The 22,764-nt window shown below is 45.0% G+C and overlaps 1 protein-coding gene across 7 annotated transcripts in view; it reads left to right on the top strand.

Annotated features, from left to right (window-relative positions):
* Positions 1–22,764, top strand: part of ARHGEF12 (Rho guanine nucleotide exchange factor 12) — a 66,985-nt gene that overhangs the window by 9,857 nt on the left and 34,364 nt on the right. For 4 of the 7 annotated variants that reach the window (XM_085209057.1, XM_085209056.1, XM_085209055.1 and 1 more), the window contains exons 2-4: positions 14,246–14,269; positions 14,851–14,939; positions 16,511–16,567. In XM_085209057.1, coding sequence (XP_085065183.1) covers positions 14,246–14,269; positions 14,851–14,939; positions 16,511–16,567 — 170 coding nt within the window. Of the gene's footprint in view, positions 1–4,206; positions 4,224–14,245; positions 14,270–14,850; positions 14,940–16,510; positions 16,568–22,764 lie in introns of those variants that run through there. The other 3 variants (XM_085209058.1, XM_010723659.4, XM_085209060.1) reach the window with 2 other exon arrangements.

The raw sequence follows: 22,764 nt of genomic DNA, 5'->3' as shown, positions 1-22,764 counted from the left end.
CAGGTACTGATGCTGTGCGTTCGGTTGTTTCCTGCTGTCAGACATGGGGAGCACAGGGCTGCTGACGTGAACGCCATAGTGCTAAATGCTGTTGTGTGAGACTGACACTTTGACACTGTTTGTATCCTTTAATTTTGGGGTTGTGTCGCAGTGTAAAGCCAGAGAGCGATGAGAGCTGCATTGCTGTGAAACGAAACTGCAGAAACCTTTGGAAAGAATGAGTCAAGCTTTTTTTTTTTCTTCCTGGTTCTTGATATGCAGTTTATTAGGCCTCAAAGTATTTATTGCTGAAATCTTCCTGCTTTAGGTCACACCATGGCTTGGTGCTATGGGCTGCTGTGCTCTTGGATTGGGTTTTGCTCTCATGGGATCATAGCACTCACTGTGAATGGAGCAGACCCAGACTCAGAAAATGGGGTGTCCCTGCTCTTGTTTCTCTCTCTTAGCAAAATGTGAGCTGTAGAATAACCTCTTGTCTCTGTAGGTTGGTGTGCTGCTTTGGCACTGCTTCACGTTGGGATTTGGTGACTGGCATAACTTGTGCATTTTGGAGCTGTTTTTCAGCCACCATTGCAGGCTGATGGGAATTGGTTAAATGCACTTCAGTGGCAGGATAAGCAGGAATTGTTTATATACGCTGTTCTAAGATGTCGAGTGGCTTCTAAAATTGCTCATGGTAAAAGATCAAGGAAGGAAACAGTGTGACCTTTAAATGAAGCTCCATATAGCCCATTTTCCTACGCCAGAAGTCAGCGCAGACAATGAGAGATGGAGGGAATTGAGGCTCGTGCTCATGAGGTGTATTTTGCTTTTTGCTTTTGCAGATAGGTCTTTTTTGTGTGTGTGTGTGTTGTGTTGATTTTCCTCACAGATTTGGCAGACTTGACAGCTGCCTGTGAACCGTGTTTGCTTTGGATCAGTTCTGAGCTTGGGTTTTGCCTGGTGTCCTGTGGGTGCCCTGGGCTCCATGCTGAGAGTCCCAAAGCTAGACCAAGAACATAAGGGCTTCTGCTGGGGCTTCCCATCCTGTGGCCAGGCCGCGAAAAGCTTTCAGGCAATTGTGCCAAACTACTCTGAATCCTGAAAGCTTGCAGATCTTTTGGCTTTATTGCCCATTGCCAGCTTTGAGTTGCATCATATGTGCTAAGCATCCGTGGCTTGTTTTCTGCCCTGTACGGATTTCTGATGGAATGGCTGCTCAAACAACCCGGGCTGTGCTTGTCCTTCAGTGATTGTTGGCCTGCTCTCTTGCTGCAGAAACAATTTCCTGTTTCTCTACCTCAGTTTCCTATTTTTCAAACTAAGTTACGGTAATTGAAGGCATGTTCCTAAGGTTGCATCTGGGAAGCGGTTGCTTTGTGGAGTTATTGCTTTACCTGCTGTAAGCTCTCCTGAAATTGCTCTGCGTAGCAGAAATTCCTGGGGGGAGCTTCTGTATGTCTGACTTCCACTGCCCGTTTTGCTATATCCTGTGCTGCAGAAATGCAGAATTAACTTCTTTGTTCTTCCAGCCAGTCCAATAGGGCAATAATGGGGGAACAGAGCAGGGCCAGAAGAAACCAGAGAGATGCATTGGCTGTAAGCTGCAGCCCATGGAGCTTTGGGAGGTGGGGGGTTGAAGGGCAGAGGTGCTTTGCGTGCTCCAGTGCAGCTCCTGTGACACAGCAGCTTCTCGGGAGCTGTCTGCATTCTGGAGAGCTGCGTGCTATTTTTGTGCTGGGGAGCACACAGCTGTTTCTCAGATGCACGCAGACGGCGCAGGTGATCTGGTGGGCTCTGTATTACTGCAGTGTGCTGCTGAAATGTGAGATTTCTTGCGTGTCTATCCTTTCACGTTTATTCTCTCAAAATAAAAAAAAAAGACAACCCATACTGAATAGTCATTTGCAAGTTCCTGTTTGTTTAAGGTGGGAAGGGATGGCTTTTGTTGCTTTATGTAAAAAGACACAAGAAACCAACATCCTGAGCCCATAATGGGCTCAGGGTGCAGAAAGCCTGCTGCTGCTGCACGCCTTTAGCCCCTGAGACCACAAGTGATGTGCAGAGAGGTTCTTTCAGCTGCTCAGCACGGCTGTGAGCTGCTCCTGGTGGCAGTTTGTCACAGGGCTGTGGGCTCCATCCGTCTGTCCATCCATCCATCCTCTGGGGACCGCTTTGCTTCCGCTGGATGGAGCTCTGGGAAGCTGATCTTTTCCCATGTCTGGATCCTTATTGGGGTAAAGGTCTGTGAATTGTGCATAAATATTTACCGTATCCCATCCTAACCAGCTGAGAGCTGCTAATGCTGTTAGTTAACAACAAGAAGAGCTTTGCTTATTTTGTTTGCGGGTGTGTGGCTTGTATGTGGGCAAGAGGAAATGTGTTCCTTAATCAATAGAGTGTGAGCGAAGGAACAGGGACTGAAGTTGGGGTTATTTGACAAAGAACGGGGGAACAGAAATAGGAAAATCCTGGAACGTTAAACCTGGAATGCAAAGGCAGCATGCTGTGGAAGCACTGAAATAACTTCAGTGTCTTAATGTTTTATTACATGGGCTAAGTGAGCATCTGCTGTTCTTTCCTGTGTTCTTAGGAGGTGTTTGGCTGTTGTTTTTTTTTAATGGTGTGGGAGGTACCATTGCCATTCTCTGTTTTCTCTTTCCTCTGCCATCTGGGACTGTAGAAATTCAGGTAAACAAAGAGCAGGGACCCATGTTTCCAGCCCTAGCCACAGCCTTGCTGTCTCTTCTAAAAACCTGCTTGCTTTTTTGGTCTAAGATCTATTTATTTTTTTTCCAGATTGTTTTCTTCTTATGTCCTGTGGCTGAGAGAGTATGGAGGGAAGGAAATCTGGGAAATCAGAGTAGGAAGCGAGATAGAAGCTTCCATTCCTGAGCCTTTCTTGTTTTTACACCATTTCCTGGCAGCTGCGTTGGGTTTTACTTGAAAGGAATGCATTGTGTTGCTTTTCCCCAAAATCTGCAGATAAAACATCAATCAAAATTAATAGTCTAAAATTATAAGCCAGACACTGCAGCCAGCAGTGAAGCCTTAGCCTGCAGTCATCCTACTGGGTTATAATCCTGTGTTAGAATCAGTTGTTAACGTGCCCATCCTTATTGGGAGCGAGTAGGAGCTCAAGTGCCAATGGGAAATAAATGATATTTCCATGTGTCAATGCCAGAGAGGGAGTTCTGATGCTTCAAGGGACTGAAAACGTCCCCTCTGAGGTGAAGGCACAGCCCAGCCCTGCTGTGTATCCAAATACTCTCCGTGCAGATCTGGCAAGCAGGCTCAGGCAGGGAAATGAGTGCATGAGTAGAAGCAGGGAGCAGATAGGGGCAGCAGTTGCTGTCTTTGGCTTCCTGTCTGCTGCGTGATTGCAGCCGTGGTGCAGCTGTGGCTTTGAGGTTATATTTGGTACCGGCACGCATTGCGTGGGGCAGCACAGGAGGGACGTTTTGGTTCACAAGATCTGAAGGATTGCTGTTAATACAGTGATTTACTGCGGATTGATGCTTATAATAGTGATAAGGGAAGGGGGTTGAGTTGCATTGGGAAATAGCAATTGAAACCGCCAAAGATGGGATGGAAAAGAAAACGAGACAAATGGTTTTGTGGCAGAGGGTACCCCAGGAATGTCACATGTGAGCACTGTGCTGCCCGGGGCACGGCTGCAACCTTGGGAAGATTTACATGAATCAAACACAAACGGACAGCGTAGCGTGAAGAAATTTCTATCCCGCTAGCAGCGCTCACAAACTTCATTAGCTTATTGGGGCAGAAAAAGAAAACAGCCCCTTCCCCCTGCACTCCTTTTGCCCAGGGCTCAGCCAGCCTGCTGCCCCTTGCTCTGACCTCCGGGCTCCTTTCCTGGGCTGGCAGCAGGCGTGCTTCCATTCTCACCCATGGATGTGTATATATGCACACAAAGATACATCTACATGCACATGCACATAAAGGCATATGTAAATATACATCAGTGGGTATGTGTAGCATGTATACAGACCGTCTATCCTCATTGCACACAGCTCTGTAAGGGTGGATGCTGCTGGAGGAGGAGGGGTTTGTTCCATCCCAGCGGTGGAGCAATTGAGCAATGCTGCTGGAGGATATGTGAGCATGGAAGGAATCGGAGAGCTTGCAGGAGGAGAGGTGTGTGGGGAGGGCTGGGTGGCAGCGTGCTCCCCCTGGACGTGGGCCTTTGGGATCTCCCTGTGCTCTGAGCCTGGCTGGTGAACCAGGTAACGTGGAGTCTTTGTTCCTTTTCACATGAATGTGCTGAAAGACGAGGGAATAGTTCCTTGAATGCAGAGGAGAGAGGAAGAATTTTTCTTTAAATGTGTTGGAAGAAGAAGGGAAGGAAAGGTTTGGGTTTTTCTCTCGTGGGGCTTTTTGTTTTCATTCTATTTATAGCTGCTATGTGAACCTCAGTTCCTCTTTTATATTTTCAGTGTAAAAATGGCCAATTAAATACGATGTGATGAGAATCTGTGCCTTGGTGTCTCAGCTCAGGAACAAAGGTTTGGCAGCAAGGGAGCAAGCTCTGGGGTGCTGTCACCCCTCCTCTTGGATCCCAGTGCTGGAATACCCCCCAGCCCTCTGCATCTGAGCAGAACCTTCTGGCTTTCAGTGAATGAATATGGTTTTGATGAGCTGACATTTTATGCATGTTGATATGACACGTTGGCGTTGAGGAAACCATCTTTGAGATATTTCTTTTTGTGCTGAAAATGATTTTTGCTGCTCCTTTCCTATTTTGGGTTTAATTGTGGTTTTTTTTGTTTGTTTGTTTTTTTGTTTTTTTAATGAAGCAAACAACATTGGTAGGGAACAGTCATAATGCTGCTCTGAGCAGTGCTCTGGTGCAAAACAGAGGCTGTTAATACAGCAACAGAGCATTGGGAGCCTCCTCCCCATTAGCAATAGTTTCCGTGAAGGCAGGGGTTTGAAGATGCGATGTGAAAGGGTTGGGGTTTGTTATCACTGCTGGGGTTTTTTGTTGTGGGTGGTGTATGTGTGTGTATGTATGTACGTAAATCTACAGACAGACATTTTTATGGTGAGAAGTGCCCCAGGCAGCTCAGCTCCATGCACGGAGGGCAGCTTGCTGGCACCGGTGGCAGTGGGTGCTGGTGGTTCTGTGCCATGGGGAGGGAGGAGGCTCCCGGCTTTGTCGTGGGGTGGGGAGGGAGCAGAGCTGATAGCAGGACGCCAGTAGCTCAGTGAGCTCTGCTCTGCCACGTCCCGAGGAGTTCTGCTGCCATCGCCTCGTGACGACCGGTGGGTTTCCTAAATCAGGGCTTTCTTCTGTTCTTCTATTTTAACAGAACCAGGAGGCAAAGACTAACACGCGCGCTCGGAGGCCTGTTAATAGCCGTGCGTTTGACTCATTCGTTGCTCTCAGGATCTTAAGCCATTTTACAAACGCAGTGGCTTCACCGTTGTTTTTTTTTTTCCCTTCCATTTTCTAGCTGAAGAAGCAGGGCTTGGTGGTGTCAGTGCTGCTGCTTGCTGCTCCAGCCCTTTGCAGCTGTGGGCTCACGCTGTAATGCAGGGCAGGATGCAGCACCCCAGGGCACAACGTGCTATGGGTGTCACTGTGAATGCCATCACTTTTGCTGCCCTGAGCACGGAGTAGCTCTGTGCTCTGTAGGTGAGACCTGTGCTTCAGGGGAGGAGCACAAAGTGGGTTTGCATCTCATAGAAGTCTCCCCTTTTTTCTCAGTGATGTAAATAAGTGAGATTAGCCTCACTTTTGGTCAGTAGCATAGCCGATTTCCTTATAGTTCAGTTTACATCCCATGTTTTGTCTTTGTGAGTTGTGACAAACTTCTTGATATGCAGTCGAATTTTCCATGGGTGCTTTAAAACAGGAGCTATACAAAAGAGAACAGTGCTGGAGCAGGCAAAGCAAAATGTTCAATCAGTTGCATGTTTTTAATTTAGTCTCGGGCGGTTTGGGCTCCTGATGTCACTCTCATTTTGTTACCCACAGCGTTTACATCTACGTTAGTAAAACTTCATCTGGAGAATTAGCTCCATTAGAAGCTGTGAGGGACTGAGAACTAGCATACACCATTCAGGTTCAGCAACAATGTGGTAATGATTTCTGTGCTATGGCTTTCGTTTAATGCAGCGTGTATATCCAATTTTTTCTTGCTGTATATTGGGCCACTGGGAACACTTTGCCTTTGGGCAGGTGAAGACGTATTAGCTGTAAATTAGTTTATTGCAGCTGGCAAATACTTAGAAGCTTTGCAAAGGTCATTGCCTGTACATCCCATGTGGAATGGGTGTAGTTTGGCCAAAGGTTCAATGACTGGGTGGGAGAAGCAAAGGCTGCAAATGCTTTTTGGTTGAGTGTCTGCTTAGCACGGAGCTGATAGATTCCTGGTTCTGACGAGCTGGCAGGTTTGGGGCTTGAGATGTTGGCGTTATATTTCCAGGCAGTAAATGCCCATTATCCTTTAAAAGGAGCTGACAGGAGAATCAAAGGTAAATTTGAGTCACGTCATGGTGCTGTTTTTGGAGCTGTTATCCATCCTGACCTTTTATACTGTAGGAGTAACACGATGACATTACTGAATTGTACAGTAGGTCAGACAAACTCATGAGATCATTCCTTTTAAATACATAAATCCATCAGTGAAGGTGTTGCAGATCCATGCACTGCTGTTAATGTTTCTGCTGTTTATTGCAGGTCTGTTTTAGCAGGAATTAGGGTGTCCTAATGCTTCCTTGTGCAGCAGCTGGAAAACAGAGCTGTTCCTTCCTGGTGTCCAAAACCTGGGAGCCAGTTGTTCTTCCAGAGGTGCTGTGTTCCTGTGCCAGGCACTGTGCTCACTCACTCCCCAGAAATGCAAACTCTGGGCCAAATATTCAAATGTGGCTCTGAACCTTGCACATAGATTTGCAAAACTTCAAGCTGGATCGTTGAAGTCAGTGTTACAGTATTTTGAAAGCTACGTTTCCAGTTGTATTGCATGCGCTGCGTTGGTTTTTTTTTTTTCTTTTTCTCCTCCTTTTCTCATTGCTGTCTTTTGCTGGTTTTCAGAAGTGCTTCCACACCGGCCTTGCTGCTGGTTCCTACCAACCACGAGCTGGGTATGGCATTAATAGGGATCTGGGCTGCGTGCCTAATGAAACGCATTAGGGCTGGGCAGGCTGGGAGTGATCTCTGAGCCCTCTGTGTGCGTTGGAAGTCCCAAGGCGCTCCGTAGCGTTGGGTTTCCACGCTTGGTTTAGGAAAATAAAATGGTCTGAGGCAGCGCCCGTGTTCCTTTGTCTCTCTCTTTGATTTCTGCGTGCCTCTGCCCAGGGAGCTGCTCCAGACTCCGTGTAGGAGGAGGGCTCGGAGGGAGGCGGGGAGCAGCGCTGCTTCCAGCTCTGAACTGCAGTTCCTGGCAGGCAGAGCAAACATTGCATTTCCCCATAATTAGCTCCAGTTTACGGAGGCAGGTTGATGCTGAGTGCCACACCCTGTCTGTGCAAGAACCCGTGCTGCTTTATTGCATTCCTCTGCAGCAGAGCAGGCTGTGGGCAGAGGGATTTCCAGGTGATTTTCAGGAAAGGTAAACCTGCAAAAATCAGAACATGCTCTGCTGTGTTTTCTTCCCTCGAAGAGCTCACACTGTTGAGATGATACAAAAATGGGGGGGGAGAGGCTATTGGAACTCCTCTGTGTTGCGGTGCCTCGCTGATCTCAGCTCCCTTTCCTCCCTCAGGCAAACTTGAGCTCTCAGTATTTGCCTATAGCCTACTGAAAAATAATTACATAAGAAAAGTGGGTCAGAACTCTTGGAATCACAAGGCTTGACCTTTCTGCTAACGTGTGTAATGCAATGAGACCTTGCAGCAAATGAACAAATCGTGGGCATTTCTTCTTGGCAGAGCACCGGGTCTTTGCTTATATTTTTCTTATAACATTTTCTGAAGGTCTTTTCTTAGAAAATATGTAGAAAAAGTCTACATATGCTTTAGTACTTGTAGTATTCTTTTTTTTTTTTCCATTTCAAATACATGAATTTTTCTTTCCCAGAGGTGAAAACTGACTGAATTTGGACTTGAAATCAATCAGGTTGGGAAACAAGTAGGAAATCATCTGTGATGTGGCAACCTCTGTTCTTCATCACCTTCTGAAGAGTTTTTATCCCTATTCTGAACTATGTTTTATGGCTAAACTGCATCCCTGCTGCTTGAATCTTCTGTTTGGGCTGAACCTGAAAGTGGCACTGGAGATGCTGGAGCCACTTGTGTTATTTATGCCCCCTCCCTGCTTCTGGTTGGTCTGTCTGCTCCTGCTCAGTTGCAGGCACTCAACAATCAGTGTCCTTGTGTTGGAAGGCAGCAGCTCCAGGCCTGGAGATGGAAAGCTGATGTTTCCAAGCCTTGGAAGTTGGTCAGGAGTGGAAGAACAGTGCTGGCTGCTGAAAATGGCTCTGTCCCCTCCCCTTTGTAGAGTTTCTGAGGGGACTGAGAGTTCTTGCAGGGTCCTGGCTGCAGCAGCAGAGCAGCACAAAGGCCACATTGAGAATGGCTGCTGGGGAAGCCCTCCTTCCTTGCCTGCCCTGTAAATGCAGCTCTTTCTCCACAGAAAGCCCTGACATCAGCTCTTGGAAAAACCCAAGTGCTTGTGTCATGGAAAATAGCTGAGGCACTTGCTTGGGCTGGGGCTGAATGACTGAACTGTGGATGAAACTTTCTAGAGATGCTTTTCTTCAACCCCTTCCAAATGTTACTGTTTGCAGAGAAATGGAAGCCTTTCCATCTGAAATCTGACAGGGAAGGGATGCTAAGGATGGAGCTGCAATTGGCTATAGTATGTTCCAAGTTTGCTGCTTGCCCTCTCTGTTTTCTTGTTTTGTATTTAATTTATGTGTTTAACAGCCACTGTTGGAAGCTCTTTTCAAAGTGGAATAGATCTTGCTGCAAAGCGGCAATTCCAAGAGAGAACAGTTTTCCTATTAGATGGCCATGACTACCTGCATGCTCCTTATATGGAGGCAAATCTTCATGTTTTTATAGGACATTTTACAAAGAGTTCTTTTTGCATTGTTTTTTTTTCACTTTTTTTTTTTAATTTGCTGTCTTTTCATTCTTGCTTCAAAGATACAGTTGGTTATCTGCTGAATGAAGCTTTATGAAGTCTATGTGCTGCTGTGTAACTGTTTTTCTGTCCAATACTGCTGCACACATTTGTATATGTATATATTTTAAAGCTCACAGAGGACTCCTCTCACTATTGCTTTCATTAGCAATGATGGAATGCTTTTCACCATCCTCTTACACTGCTAACTTCTCATGCCATCAGAGCCCTCTGGCTTTCCAGGCTTGAGAAAAGGCATCTATTTTTTATTTTTTTTTTTTCTCTCCTTGATTTTACTGAATTGAACTCATCCTGGTTAAGTGCTTGACTCAGCACTTCAGGTTGCCGTGGGGCTGGTGCTTTGCATTGATCCTTACACTGATCCATCCAGAGGTATGATGGTAGCTTGCATTGCCTACTCTGTTTTCTGACCTAAAAGCAAAAATGAAGGGTGCACTCCAGTTATGCAAAGGGACTTTGCTGGGCCGTTGGTAGGCTGGAGGTGTGTGCTGATGCTTTGTTAGGACCAGTCTAGCACTGAAGTCGCTGACAAAATTTAAAGGATGGGGAACAGTGTGAGTCCCCTCAACAAATACCAGTCCTAAATTCCCCGTGTTTTTGCTCAGAAAGCAGCAACTAGCTCTGCTTGCAAGCTGTTAGTAATCTAAAGCTAATAATGCCACAAACAGTTCTTCCATGAGTCATTGCGTCAGCTGTGGTTGCTGCCTTGGACTCCTACAAAAATAACATGGAAACTTTTATTGTCCAGCTCAGTTTCGCCTCCTGGTGCACTTGCTGCAAGCTCTTGGGATCTGCGTGTTGGTCCCAGGAATCCGCGCCATTTGGTGCCCTCCTTCATCTGGCTGCTTCTCCATCCACACCTTGTGCTGCAGGCTGTTGTCATCAGTCTGCACTTGGGGTTTTATTTGAAGGGAAAAATCTGGGTGGTTTTCTGAGCTTGTGTGCTGTGCTCTGGGGAAGAGATGATGCTGCTCTTTAAGTGGGTCAGTGCTGGGACCAGTGGACTCCATGTTGGATCAGCGCTGTCTGCAGAGGGCTGTGTGCTTGCAGCTGCAGTCTGCGGGCAGAATGGTGAGCTGCAAGGCTTCTGCCTGTGTTTTTTCTTGGTTGCTAATAGTAGCCCACTTGCTGCATCTGTGTCTCTCAACCCAGCTGTCATTTGCTGTCTCATCAGTTCATTTTACTCATCTGCTGTCCCATACAGAACACATCTATCCCTATTTTGTTGAGGCAGAAGACCGCCTTTAGCTCTATATTAAGGTCACATTGATACTGCTTTTGTTCAAGTCGTGTCAGCACTCTTCTGTAATACCTTTCTCAGGGCTTTTAAGCCCAGCAAACGAGTGCCCTGGTGGCTGTGCCTAGCTGCAAACTGGGGAGATGCACAGACTATTTGTATCTCACTTCTTTAAAGATGTAGTTCTGGAAAATACTTGCAAAATGGCATTTCAAACATCCACGTTTACTGTAATTTCAAGGCACTTCCTTAGCCCTATTAGATTTTCACAGAAAATGTAGCATTTTTCTGGCTTCTATCAGTGCAAGTCCAACCAGGGTACAAGAAATGCAGCATGATGGGTGCCGAGGGGAGCTGGGTGTGCTACGAATAAAGGTGTGAGGCTGTCAGGCAATTTATTTGTCACTTGGGAGTAGTTATGGGATCCATGTGGGTATGTGTAAGCAAAAGGAAAGGAAAAGCCAGCTTCCCCTCAGGAGTGCAGGCAGCAAAGCAGCTGCTTGTGTCACCAAAACCTGTGGAGGTGGTGCTGGCAGAAGGTCTCTCATTGACTAATTACTGGGTGAAACCTTCTGAAGTAGAGTGGTGGAATTTTTCAATAGCTGTGGTTTGGGGCTTTTACTCTGGGGAGGGGGATAAGACTGTAAGTTAACTTCTGGTTGTTCTCTTTCTAACAGTGTGGAAAATACGAATGAACTTGTAATTGTTTCTCATCTCTGTTGGGCTCGGGGTAGTTGGGTGATTTTGCTGCTTTTTCCCAAATCTGAGATTCTGTGAGAAGGTTTGTCTGTGACGAGCAGTGCCTTATTTTAAATGAAACTAATAAAGCAATGAAGAAGCTTCTGTTGCGACTGTTCATCTCCTAATTAAAGATGAGTTCCGTCATGCAAGCAGTTTTTGGCTGTTCTCTTTTGTGTGGGTTTCACAATATTTCTTACTCATCTCTGCACAAGTTGTAGTAATTTATAATTCCACTGTGAAACACTCACAGGCCTCAAAATTTCAGGGATGTGAGCAGTAAAGTGCATAGAACTTCTCTGAATCTAAATATTTTTTTCTTTGCTTCTGGAGATAGCAATTCATTGAAATCTTGTAATATTTCAAAATGGAAGAAACGGGGAAAAAAAAAAAAAAAAGCCAGCAACCCCAACATGGTACTGTGCTATTTATGGTCAGATATATTTTCAACCTCCAGGGCTGGAATGGAATGCTTTGTGCTGCTGGAGCTGGGGAGCTTTCCTCGCTCGGGTGTGTTTGGACACAAAGATTTTCAAACTATCTTTTTCTGGAAGGAGGCATGTAGGCATGGCTCCAGCACCGAGTTGTGCATCCACATGTGAGTTGTAATGCAGTGTTTCTCGTTCTTGGTACATATTTCTCACTCGGCTTTCTGGTAAATAGGTTTCACCAACGCAGTGTGACTAACAGGGCATACTTCGAGTAATTTGATGCATTTGAGTTACTTGAAATTATTTGACCCAGTATTTTAGAAACAGAATGTGCCTTGGCTTTTAATTGTTCCTGGTATTTGGGAGGAGAGAGTAGAGCGACTAGTTCAAAAATGTGCTGATGTTCATCAGCTATCAGACAAAATGTCTGCAGGGTTTGATCGTGGAACCCAAACGTGCCAGCACTTTGTGGGGCTGATACTCCAGCCGCGGGCCGCACCCTGACATTTATTTCACGTGGTGCTGAGTGAAGTGACACGGTGAGGCAGGTTCGGTGCTGCTTTCGGATTTAATGTGAGCGTGAACACTCCTGCGGCCTACCCAGGCCTGTAGCCTGCCAGGCCCCGCGGCCTACCCGGCCTTCATCTTTCCAGGCCCGCGGCCTACCAGGCCCTCCCCGCCGGCCTGCCAACCTCCCTCCCTCCCGCCCCGCGGCTCCGGCGCTTCCGGGCAGCTCCGCCCCACCGCGGGCTGTCGGCAGGACGGGGAGGGCCGGACCGGAGCCCGGGGAGGGTCGGGGCTGTGCTTGCAAGGCTCGGCCTTGCTGAGGGATGCAGCCCCAGGAGAGCTCAGAACCCAATCAGAACTCAGCTCCCCGTTCAGATCGAAAGAAATGCTGAACATTTCCACATAAAAATAAAAGCTGTCAGTGTTTTCGTTATAAATAATTAGTGCCAACAGCTTACATGCATTAAGCAGAAACATCGTGACTTCTAGACCTCAAAAATCCCCCGTTTGCGCTTCTGCTTGAGCACATTGTAAATAACTCTGAGCTGTTTGGGTAAACAGTGCAGCAGTGAGCTGGTTTTGTTTTGTTTGTCAACAGCTCCTTTTGCTGCAGGAGCTTAAGCTCAGGGGTTCTGCACACTTGGTAGGAGAGACTGCAGAATAAGCTTTTTCTCTGAAATGCTTCATCAAAATATTCTTGAGTGGTGTTAAGATGTTTTTAAGCAAATAAAAGCAAGTGCGTTAGATTAAATAATAATAATAATATAATTAAAAAAAGATGTAATTCATCTTGGATGTTTTCCCCTGCCTTTGAAGGGTGATAGATCCTTTCCCTGGACTACTTTCTTTCCCTTGCTGCTGTTGGATGTAGCACTGGGTGAATGCTGCTTCTGGTGGGCTGATGGTTGGACCCAGTATCTCGGTGTTTTTTTCCAACCTTAACAGTTCCACGATTCTACGATCTGCCTCACTGCTTAGCATTGGGTTCCAGCTGGGCTGTTCCAGAGTGGATGCTGTTTGCTGTGCCTTAGGTCTGCTGTGTGTGGTTGTGCCCTGGAACAGGCAGACAGCGTTGTTGGTGTCACCGTAGGGTCACTCACCTGGTGTGTCACCAGGTACTTATTTCAGTGCTGTGCCCTATTAGCAGTGTGTGCTTGGGCTCAAGCTGCCTAGTCCTAAGGCTGTACACACAGTTGTTAGCTGTTGTTAGCTGAAGTGAAGGATTAAGTTGGGTGCTTCCACTGTGTCTGTGTGTCCAGTTATGTTTTCCAGGTAACTGGGAGGGAGTTAGCTCTGAGGCTGCTGTTTCGGGCTGTGCCACTTGATATATCACAGGGCTAGGTGATGCACATAGTGGAGAAAGGAGCTGCAAACAGGAGCATTTGGGGCAGCCTTCCTGCCTTTGCTCAGGGGATCTCTGTGGGAACGCCGTGAAGTGTCTGGCTCAGCTGAATGTGAGTTGGGAGCTGAAACTCATGAGAAGTTTTGCGAAAAACAGAGTGGAGGTTGGTGCTTTAAGCTGGGTGGCATACTCCTTGCTCTGTCATCTGTCTGTGGTAATTCAAGGAAAACAAATTCCAGGTTTTGTAGGTCCTGCTTGTTTCATTACAGAACGCACATACACTTCTGCCTGCTTTTGCATCTGAACTGTTGCTTATGTTGTTTGTGTTCCAGAAGTAACATCTGGAGTAGTTACTGGATTTCCAGCTTAACTTTACACCATTGTCTCAAATTTGACAATTTCATGAAAATAATTAAGAGATCTTGTTAGGGAACGTCTGCATGAGCTGCAGGATTGCTGGGCTTCATGGAACCCACATGGGAAGGAAGTAATGGGAGTTTACATCTATAGGAGAATTTTCAGTGACAGTCTGGACCTTCTTCAGATGCTGGACAAGCAATCCATCAGCAGGCTGAAAAATTGAGCTACGTTAATTTTCACTGATAAATGTTATGAGGGGAAGATGATCCATGAGCTGCTATGCTAATGAGAAAGATAGACCTACTGGACATTGGATTTGACAGCATGAATTCTGTTTCTGTTGTGTTCTGTTGGAAACCTTGCCTTGACAATTTATTGCCTAGATGGGCCAATAATTTGCTGAAGTGGAAGAGATCAGTTATTCTCTTCTGAAGGCACTGCAAGACTGTAGAATAACTTTGTATTTAAGTGTAAGCATTTATATCAAGCATAATATTGAGAATCTAAAAAAGCTCATTATATTTGTTGTTTCTTCTTTTCAGGTTTCCTCTTAAAAAACCTACAAGGTAAGTTGCTGATATTTGGCTGCTTATGTACACTGCACGTTGTAACACAATATGGTTGAAGGAGGAATGCTTGTTAAAAAAAAAAAAAAAAAAGCATGCATACATAGAAGTACCCAGTACAGATGAGATCAGATTAATAGTTAGATCAGGATAAGGTGCTAAAAATTTGGTGGTGTACTCAAAGTGCATGGTGCAGTGTTACCTTTTGCTGTGCATGCTGGATGGTCATCATAGCTGGGATTGAAGGTGGGCAGAGAAAGCGACAGTGCTTGTGCACGACATGCAGGCTTCCTTCAGGTGGTTGGTGGTGGGTGTTCCATGTCTTTAACTTGTGCATGGATGGGTGTTTAACGTTTGCTAGGAGAGGAGTTAGAGTTAAGATTTGGGGAGGTTTTTCAGTTTTTTTGGAGATCACTTTTCATCTTGAAGACAGTCTGGAAATAGATTTAGTGCTGAGCACAATGCGTGCCATCTCTGTAAACTCGCTGGCAATGAGGACTAGTTAAGGTTATTTCCAGAGACTCACAGGTGGAGCAGTGCTGTTGTGTGCAGTAGTCAGGACTCTGCTTTGCTTGCCACAGGCACGGCAGCATTCTGAGCAGAGAGTCTCCAGCAGACAAGAAGCAGAAGGTTGAGCGCTGCAGCAGCACCCACGACTTCGATCCGACAGGTAAAGCTTTAAAAGTCCGCGGGTGAAGATCCAGGCCTGGGCTTCTGGGGGTCAGAATGAAACCAGTTTTAATGTGTCAACATATGTGGAGTTCAGGAGTGTTGCTGTTCTGTGCTTGCAAAGCCCTTCTGAGGCACGCAGGCATTGAAATGAATACAGGCTTGCTTTTAAAGACGCTCATCGACAAAGTAGCTGTTAATTGTGTGAGAATAAACCCAGATTAGTGGTGTCAGTGAGTAATTACAACTGCTTCCTCTTTCAGAAAAGTTAGTCTGAAATTTCAGGAGGCAAACACTGTAATTAGTTGTGAGTAGTTCTTTTGGCTGTTGAGTAGAAAAAGGCGTGAAATGTGAGACCTTACAGACTTAAGTAGAGCTAATTTCCTTATTGGATCTTTTGAACTTTAGTGGATTTTGAACCATCTCTGTCCTTTGTAAAATGAGTTTGTACTTTCCAACGTGATGCATTTTATGATGAGCTTCTGTTTTTTTAAAGGCTATGCTGTCCTATTTTTTAACCTTATGAGAGGTCAGCTTGTTCAACCTGTCCAGTGCTGTCATGGGAAATTAGGGTGCATGCAGGGATTTTTCCTTCCTTCTTTGAAAGACTAACCCAGTGACTACTGTGTGTGTTCATAAAATGCATGACAGGCTCTGCCTGAGCCTCCTGGCCCCATGCAATGTGCTTTTCCATGTCTGTGCATTCTGCTGTTTAGTCCAGTCAATTCCCTGGGGCTTGTGGAAGAGATGAGAGCTGAATTGGAAGGCTGTAAAACTTGCAGAATGTGTTTTTGCACTAGGCATTTGGAGCTGATGTTTATAAATCATGCAGTTTGTTAATGCTTCCTGCCACTGGCTGCATCACTCCTTCCTGATGTACACGGAATAAATTGAAATGAGCTTTTAATGTCTGTTTAAAAAAAAATAAGGGAAAAAATCTGAATTAGTGGTTGTCTTCCTTTGTCCTTGGGAGTATGTAATGTAAAACTGTGGGGTTGGCTGAGGGAGGGCTCAGGCTATGAACCTCTTTTAGTACAAAGAATTCTTTAGAAGCAAGCTTCAGGAATCTTCTAATCTCAATTTGATAAAAGTAATTCAGAATTTTGAGGGCTGCTACCTGGCACCACTTTTAGGATGCTTATGATCTGGTCTGATGGATGAAGTCCGTACTGTAGCCTCCATAAAATTCCCTTCTTTTTAAGGGGTAAATCCAGAATGCTGAACCACTGTGCAAACATTTATTACTTACTCTGGAGATGGGTGTCACCAGAATTTCCATGTCTGAACTGTTTTTTGCCCAAAATATTTTCTATATTGTTCATAGCAGAGAACTTCCTTTATTGTGTCTCAAATTCTGTGATAGATTCTTTGTGGTGTTACCTGTGTCTTCACGCTTGTATTATTCACCCCTTATTCCAAGTGTTTCACCTATGTTTTGTTCACATCTTATTTGTGTTTTGCACGATTTAACCTAATAAATCAGTCTGTGTTTTTCATGAAGTTTTTTTTCTTCTCATGTTTGGTCTCCATATTTTCTATATCTCTCTCTCCTTCTCTCCTGCTCTCGTGCAGATAGCTCCTCCAAGAAGACAAAGTCTAGTTCGGAGGAGAGTAGATCCGAGACGTATGGTAAGCTCCAGCAGCTGCTGCAGCCTTGCACCTTTGCAGTCTGCTCCATGCTTTCTGTCTGTGCACCTGAGGCTTTTATTTATCCCTTACGTGGTCCGCATGGTTGGCTCTGCAGCAAGGAGTGGGGATACTGGGTTTAAATGTTGCTTCAGTGTATCAGCTTGTAGTTCTGTAGTGCCTGGAAACTAACCCATAGGTGGCAAGCACAGGTTGTCACCCCTTCTCCTGATCTCTTCCTAACTGGGAAAACTTGGTGGGGCTGCTGTTCTTGGAGACCTTGTGCCACCATGTGTTTTTGGCACTGTGTGAAGGTGGCTCATGCTGGGCTCCACAGGAGCGAGCGTAGTTGTAGAAAAGTCTGCCTTGCTCTGATTGTAGCAGTTAATCTGGATGAGCTGGTAGTAGTTCACATTTTGCACTGTCTGTAAAGGATCTCCTATCAGTTTCTTTTCATTTTTCAAGGAAGGGGAAAAAAAAAACCAATTTAAAAAAAAAGGAAGAATATGAACGTAACCACTCTTTATTCAAAAGAAGGAAGTAACTTTCTTGGTCCTTTGGCATTGCTGTGTACTGCTGTGTTGTCAGCTTGTAGACTGGAACAAATTGGCATGAAGCAGTCTGGGACAGGAGTAGCCTCACACATCATTATGTTGCCAGCACACCACCATGGGTGCTGCTGGAAGGAATGTCTGCTGAGCACAGCCTGTTTGCTCGTCCTGCTTTCTTCAGCTTGCATCAGATATGTTAGTCTTTAGACTGTGACACTCTTGTTCCTACCCTTATGTTAACGACCTGTTGAATTTGTGATCCCTAAAGAGATTTGCACTCGTATCTTAAAAAATTAACTGCAGTAAGTTTTCACAGGTTAGTGGGTGCTGTCTTAAATTCTGCCAGCTTGTAAGACCCTTGGAACTGGGCTGAGCCTGGCCAGTACTGCTGCATGTCATGGTTTTCATCTTGTGTTTCCAGCTCTGTCTTGACTCCAGTCGTGGACTGGCCTTCTTGCCCTTCCCTTTTTCTTCCTGGTATTTGAAATACTTGTCCATAATACTTTCTGTTTCATATTTTTCTTTGCTGGTAATTGTGCTTACTGTATAACCTCCTGTAGCCTTGGAACAGATACAGTGACTCTTGAAGTATCAGCTGTGTTATTTCACTGGAATAAATCTACCTCTTGTTATTGTGATCCAGCTTCTTAAACTACCTGAGTAATAAATACATGTTGCTGTCACAACTCTGATTGTAAGGAACATAAAGAAATAAAAACAGAACAAACAAAGAACCCATAGAGTTTCTTCTGAACCAACACAGGCATGTTAGCAAAGCCATCCAGTTGTTGTGGCTTAGGGAGATGTGGTCTGTTCTTTCTGTTAGTAGGAAATCTCATCGCTTTCCCTGGATTTTGAATCATACGTATTTCTTATTTAAAAAAAAAAAAGTAATATGAGACGGTTGTGTTCCTCAGGGTGTGAGACTGTTCCTCAGGAACTGTAAACAGGTTTTGAGAGTGCCTTAATTTGCTTCAGCAGAGCTGGAAAGCTTACGTGCTGCAGGTTACAGATCTGCCTCCTCTGCTCAGAAGGAATGAACAAGGAAACAACCTGCTCAGAAGGTGCATACTTGAGGGTGATGTTTCTGATGAGCTTATGCTGAAGCCTTGGCTTGTTCTTTCCTTTGCTGGGTTGATGCTGGCTGGTGACAGCACAGCTGACTGGATCCTATGGTTTGAACCTTCATAGAGTTGTGCCTAATGCTGCTTACCCATGATGTACTGGAGGTGCTGTCAGACTATTCTGGTTTAATTACAGGAAACATTTGGTATGCTTAATGGAATGTATCTGTGTTTATACTTCTCCCTCAGTCTGCACACTGTCCTGGTTTTCATGTATGGCAGAAAGAAACATGACTTCCTAACTTAAGCTCTCACTTCCCCCAAAGTTTCCTGCAGATGCTCTGTCCGTGCCCAGTATCTCTGGGAGCAGTTTCCACTCATCCTTCCTTTCCAATGGCCTTTTCTGTGTTGGACCTCGCCCTGCCTTTTGTCTCTCCCCTCTGCTTTTCCCAGGTCTTGTGGTATGTGCAGAGAGGTTTGTTGTTTGCTTTGGAAGGGACCGAAATATTTTAAGACCTGCAAGTAGAAATACTGTACTGATACTTTTCTGGCTGGTGACTGGCTGTTAACTGGCTCTTTCTTGGGCTAGCCTTTGGAAGGGGGTAATAGGAAAGTCCTGAGTGACATCAGGATACGTGTTTGTTCTGACCTCTTGAAATTCTTAATTAAGGAGCAGTAGACCAGAATTTTTTTTGAAATATCTGAGTAGTCTCAGGGGGAGAGTGATTAGGTAGGGAAAATGTTTTGAGATACAGAAGCTGGTTTTATGATTGTATTAAACTTAGAGTGAGGTATTTTCTCCCGTAAATACAGATTTGTGTCTGGGTTCTCAACAAAGCCTAGATGATGAGCAGAGTGATTGGGTTTAATTTCAGGTGTGCTGTAATGTAGCAATTAGTGCTACAGTCTTCACAGTGCTTAATACCTCTTACTTGAAGTAGAATTCCTGCCTCTCAAACAAACTGATAATTGAAAGTAACTCTGAGGGTGAGAGGTTGGATGTTGGTTACCTTTTCCCACGACATGGTTGCTCTCCAAAGATGCCCTCTTTTATATTCAGCGATGATCATTTTCCAGCCCAAATGGTAGACCAGGCCTTATGCACACTCTTCCACTTCTTACCTTCAACTTTGGGGCAAGTTTTTAAATCTTTGGTTTTGTTTTGCTTTGAAAAATCCAGATTTTACCCCTGTTGACGTGTTTCTACATCAAACCCTAGAGAATCTTTCCTTACTCTTCCTGTTTTGTTTCTTCCCAGCTTTGTGTCTTTATGCTGGGACCGTTTTTCCAGCCTATTTAAAAGACCTCTTGGGAGCCCTCATCACTGCCCATGTGATAGCCAGAGCTGGCCCTGATGAGAGCAAGGGGCACTTGACCACAGGGACTGAATGCATTGTTGCTATGGGAGCTGCCAGTCCTATGTTTAATGGTTAAAACGCATTGTTCCTTTCTTCTACCAAGGCTACCGTGCCTTGTTTTGTGAATGGCTTCTAATGCCATTGTCACAAACAGCTCTATCAAGGTTCTGTGTGCTGCATCATTTCAGATAGTATAGTTTTTGCTTTGGCTTTACGTGACTTCTGTTGCCAAGTTAGTAGAGGAATCTGAAGAATGCCTCCAGTATGGCATTTCACATGGAGAACGTGGTAATAACTAAAATGTAGTGAAATCCAAAATTTCCCCCAATGAGAAATTTCCTGTATAAAAGCCGATCGTTTTATTTATTTTGTGGAGCGGGTTTTCTGCAAACACTGGATGGAAATAAAGCTCCCCTACCAAAGCGAAACATGTGGATGTTCTCAAAGCCCCAAGGAGTTTGTTTTTATTTATCCAATGATTCACGTCCAATCGCTGTACTGAATTGCATTTTCCCATTGTGGCCTCAAGCCTCTGGGGAGGTTATAGCTGAGAAGTCTCCTCCCATGCTGTGTCCCGCACAGTTGGAGCAGAGCAGGAGCTCCTTTTTGTTGTGGGAGATGGAATTCGTGGCTCTGCTCTCTGGAGAGTCAAGTTTTCAGTATCAGCTCCCGATTTATTTGTAACGTGAAATTTTGTGTTTTATTATAGCTTCAAAACGTTTAGCATCTGTAGAGATGGTAAATGATCTCTTAAGCAAGGAGGCTCGTGGGCTATTGAAATATGTCTACCCAAACTGCCTGAAATGCTCATTTTTACCGTATTCTGCTGGTGACCTTGGAGTTGGGACTTCAGCCTTCCTGCTGCCTAGAAGTTGCATTGTGAGGGGCTGCAGAGTCCCAGAGGGATTAGTGCCACCTCCTGAAGAGTTGGTCATCTTCCCTGTAATGCCTTTTTTTCTGAGATTGTTCATTCCTAGCTGCTTTCATTTCTTGTCCCAGACATCTCACTGCAGTGCACACCGAGCTGCTTTGCTGCACCCTTGGCTTGAGGTCCCAACAACTTTCTGGAACTGCAACATGCATGACAAGGAAAAAGGGATTTTAAAGATATTTTTTTTTCTTACAGAATTTTATGAATCTAGTCAAAATATGAAAATCTATTTATTTATTTTTAATTTTTACTTAAGACATAGTTACAATTGTTCCCTCATTGCAAGACATTGTCGTGTGAAAGCAAATATGGGAATAAGATCATTATTGATTTGATTTTGATTACTGTCAGTAACAAGTTCACTGCCCTTGTAATTTTTCTTAAACTTCAGCTGGAAAAAGTGAAATAGTAACAATGAACAGCAATGAACACAATGAACAGCTTACAGTTTCTGTTCAGCACGAGTGAGAAATGAATGAAATGTGAATGAAAACCCATCACTACTTGCTTGCGTGGGCTCTTCATTGCTGCACCAAGCTGGCAGACTTGTCTTGAAGTGGGTGAAGTTGTTTCCAGGTAGTGCTTGACATCTCTGTAAGGCTGCTGTGTATCTCTCTCAGGCATGGCTTCTCAGCTGGCCCATGTAAGCCTCATCATAATCTGCTAGACCCTGTTATATTGTCTTAGAGAAGGGCTGAGTGCCTGCTTCTGATCCAGAGTGAACAACTGCAGGGAAATGGCAAGGCTGGAAGAGTTTGGATTCGAGTGAGCCTAATTAAATGATGGTCTTGGATAAGACTGAGACTTGTGCTGTAAAGCTGTTTGACGTGGTTATTGCTGGGACTTAACTAATACTCTGACAGGTCAGCTTTTGTTGCATCCCCTGATGCTTTGCCTCTGCTTTGGCATCAGGTTCATTCAAGGAGGAAGCTTATCAGTACACTAGATCCAGGGGTTATTGGTTCTGGGGGAGAGAATTGTCATGGCAGAGCAGTGAGTACACAGGGCTATGCTGTGCCTTTAAGCGAGGAAAGTTCTTATGAGTCAAAAGCTTAGTTAGTGTCTTACTCATAAAACCTGCACGTCTGGCAGCAGGGTTTAAAATGAGCTGTTTTTATGAAATAGCATGTGTTCTCTTTCCCACACCCCACCCTGGGGCATCATTCTTGTGAAGTGAGACTTGAAGAAGCTTGGTCATATAGAAAAATGGGAGGTACAAAAGGGAGAGGCATGTTCTCTCACTTAAGTGTATGAAGAGGGTGTGAAAGGTGGTGGTTTTTCTTCCTTCTGTCTGCTTTCACTTTAATCCATCTCTGCAGCTCATTGCATGTCACTGTGTGTAGTGTCATTTGTTGCAACTTTCTGAGCAGAAGAGGAATTACTGGGGTATGGTAGTGGGATCAGATGGATGTAGAAGTGCTGCAGTGCAGCCTTCTCCACCACTCCCACACTGCTTCCAAATGGGCCACGCTCCAGGAGAACAGGGCTGACTGGGTAGGCAGTGTTTCATTTTGAGACTCCTCATTTCCATTGGGAGTTGCTGCAGAGCCATACTGGTGCAAAAGCGATTTAAAGCATGGATGTGACTTTGCACTCTCTTACAATTCTTTCCTTACAAAATGATTCCAGCAAAGACTGTCTTCCCAGTCTTCCCAATTCCTTTTGTTCCTGCCACACCAAACGCTGCTTCAATTTGCTATCTGATTGTGGAAGAGAAATCCAAGTCTGTCTCAAGATGCTGGTGGCAGAATTTGTTGCCTGATGTGGCTTGAGAAGCAAAGCAGCAAAGCAGGCTGCTGGAAGGAAGGGTGATGTTTAGTAGCTAGTGGTTTCTGCTATGTAAATAAAACAACGTCCTTGAAGCATTTTGCAGAGTTCTAAGGTTGTTCTTCCAGATAAAGGCTCCTTTGTGGTAGGTGCTGTGCAGATGCTCTCAGCGAAGTGCTCTGCAGTGTGCAGGGGCTGCTGCCTTCTTCTCCTTTTTTCCCCCTTGTTTCACTTTTAGGTGAACAACAGACGTACCTTGCACTTTGCTTTTTCAAAGTGCTGCACCTACTGAGTACATCTGTTCTCTGCAAGAGTATTTGTGTTCACACTATAACACTATACTGAGTATTTCCAGTAAGAAAGACAATTTTCCTTTGATGTCACACAGCAAGTGGGAGGAGGAGCAGATTCAGACTCAGAACTGCTGAGATTTTGGCCCCATTCATAGATCAGAAATAGCTCAGTGAGAGGCTGGGTCTTGATTTCAGAAGTGTAGCACGTGTGGCAGTAACTCCTCATTGCTCCTGCT

The sequence above is a fragment of the Meleagris gallopavo genome, chromosome 26 (genome assembly GCF_905368555.1).
Source record: "Meleagris gallopavo chromosome 26, MGAL_WU_HG_1.1, whole genome shotgun sequence".
Taxonomy (NCBI): Eukaryota; Metazoa; Chordata; class Aves; order Galliformes; family Phasianidae; genus Meleagris; species Meleagris gallopavo.
The sequence above is the reverse complement of the archived record's forward strand: the minus strand, read 5'-3'. Positions and strand labels throughout refer to the sequence as shown.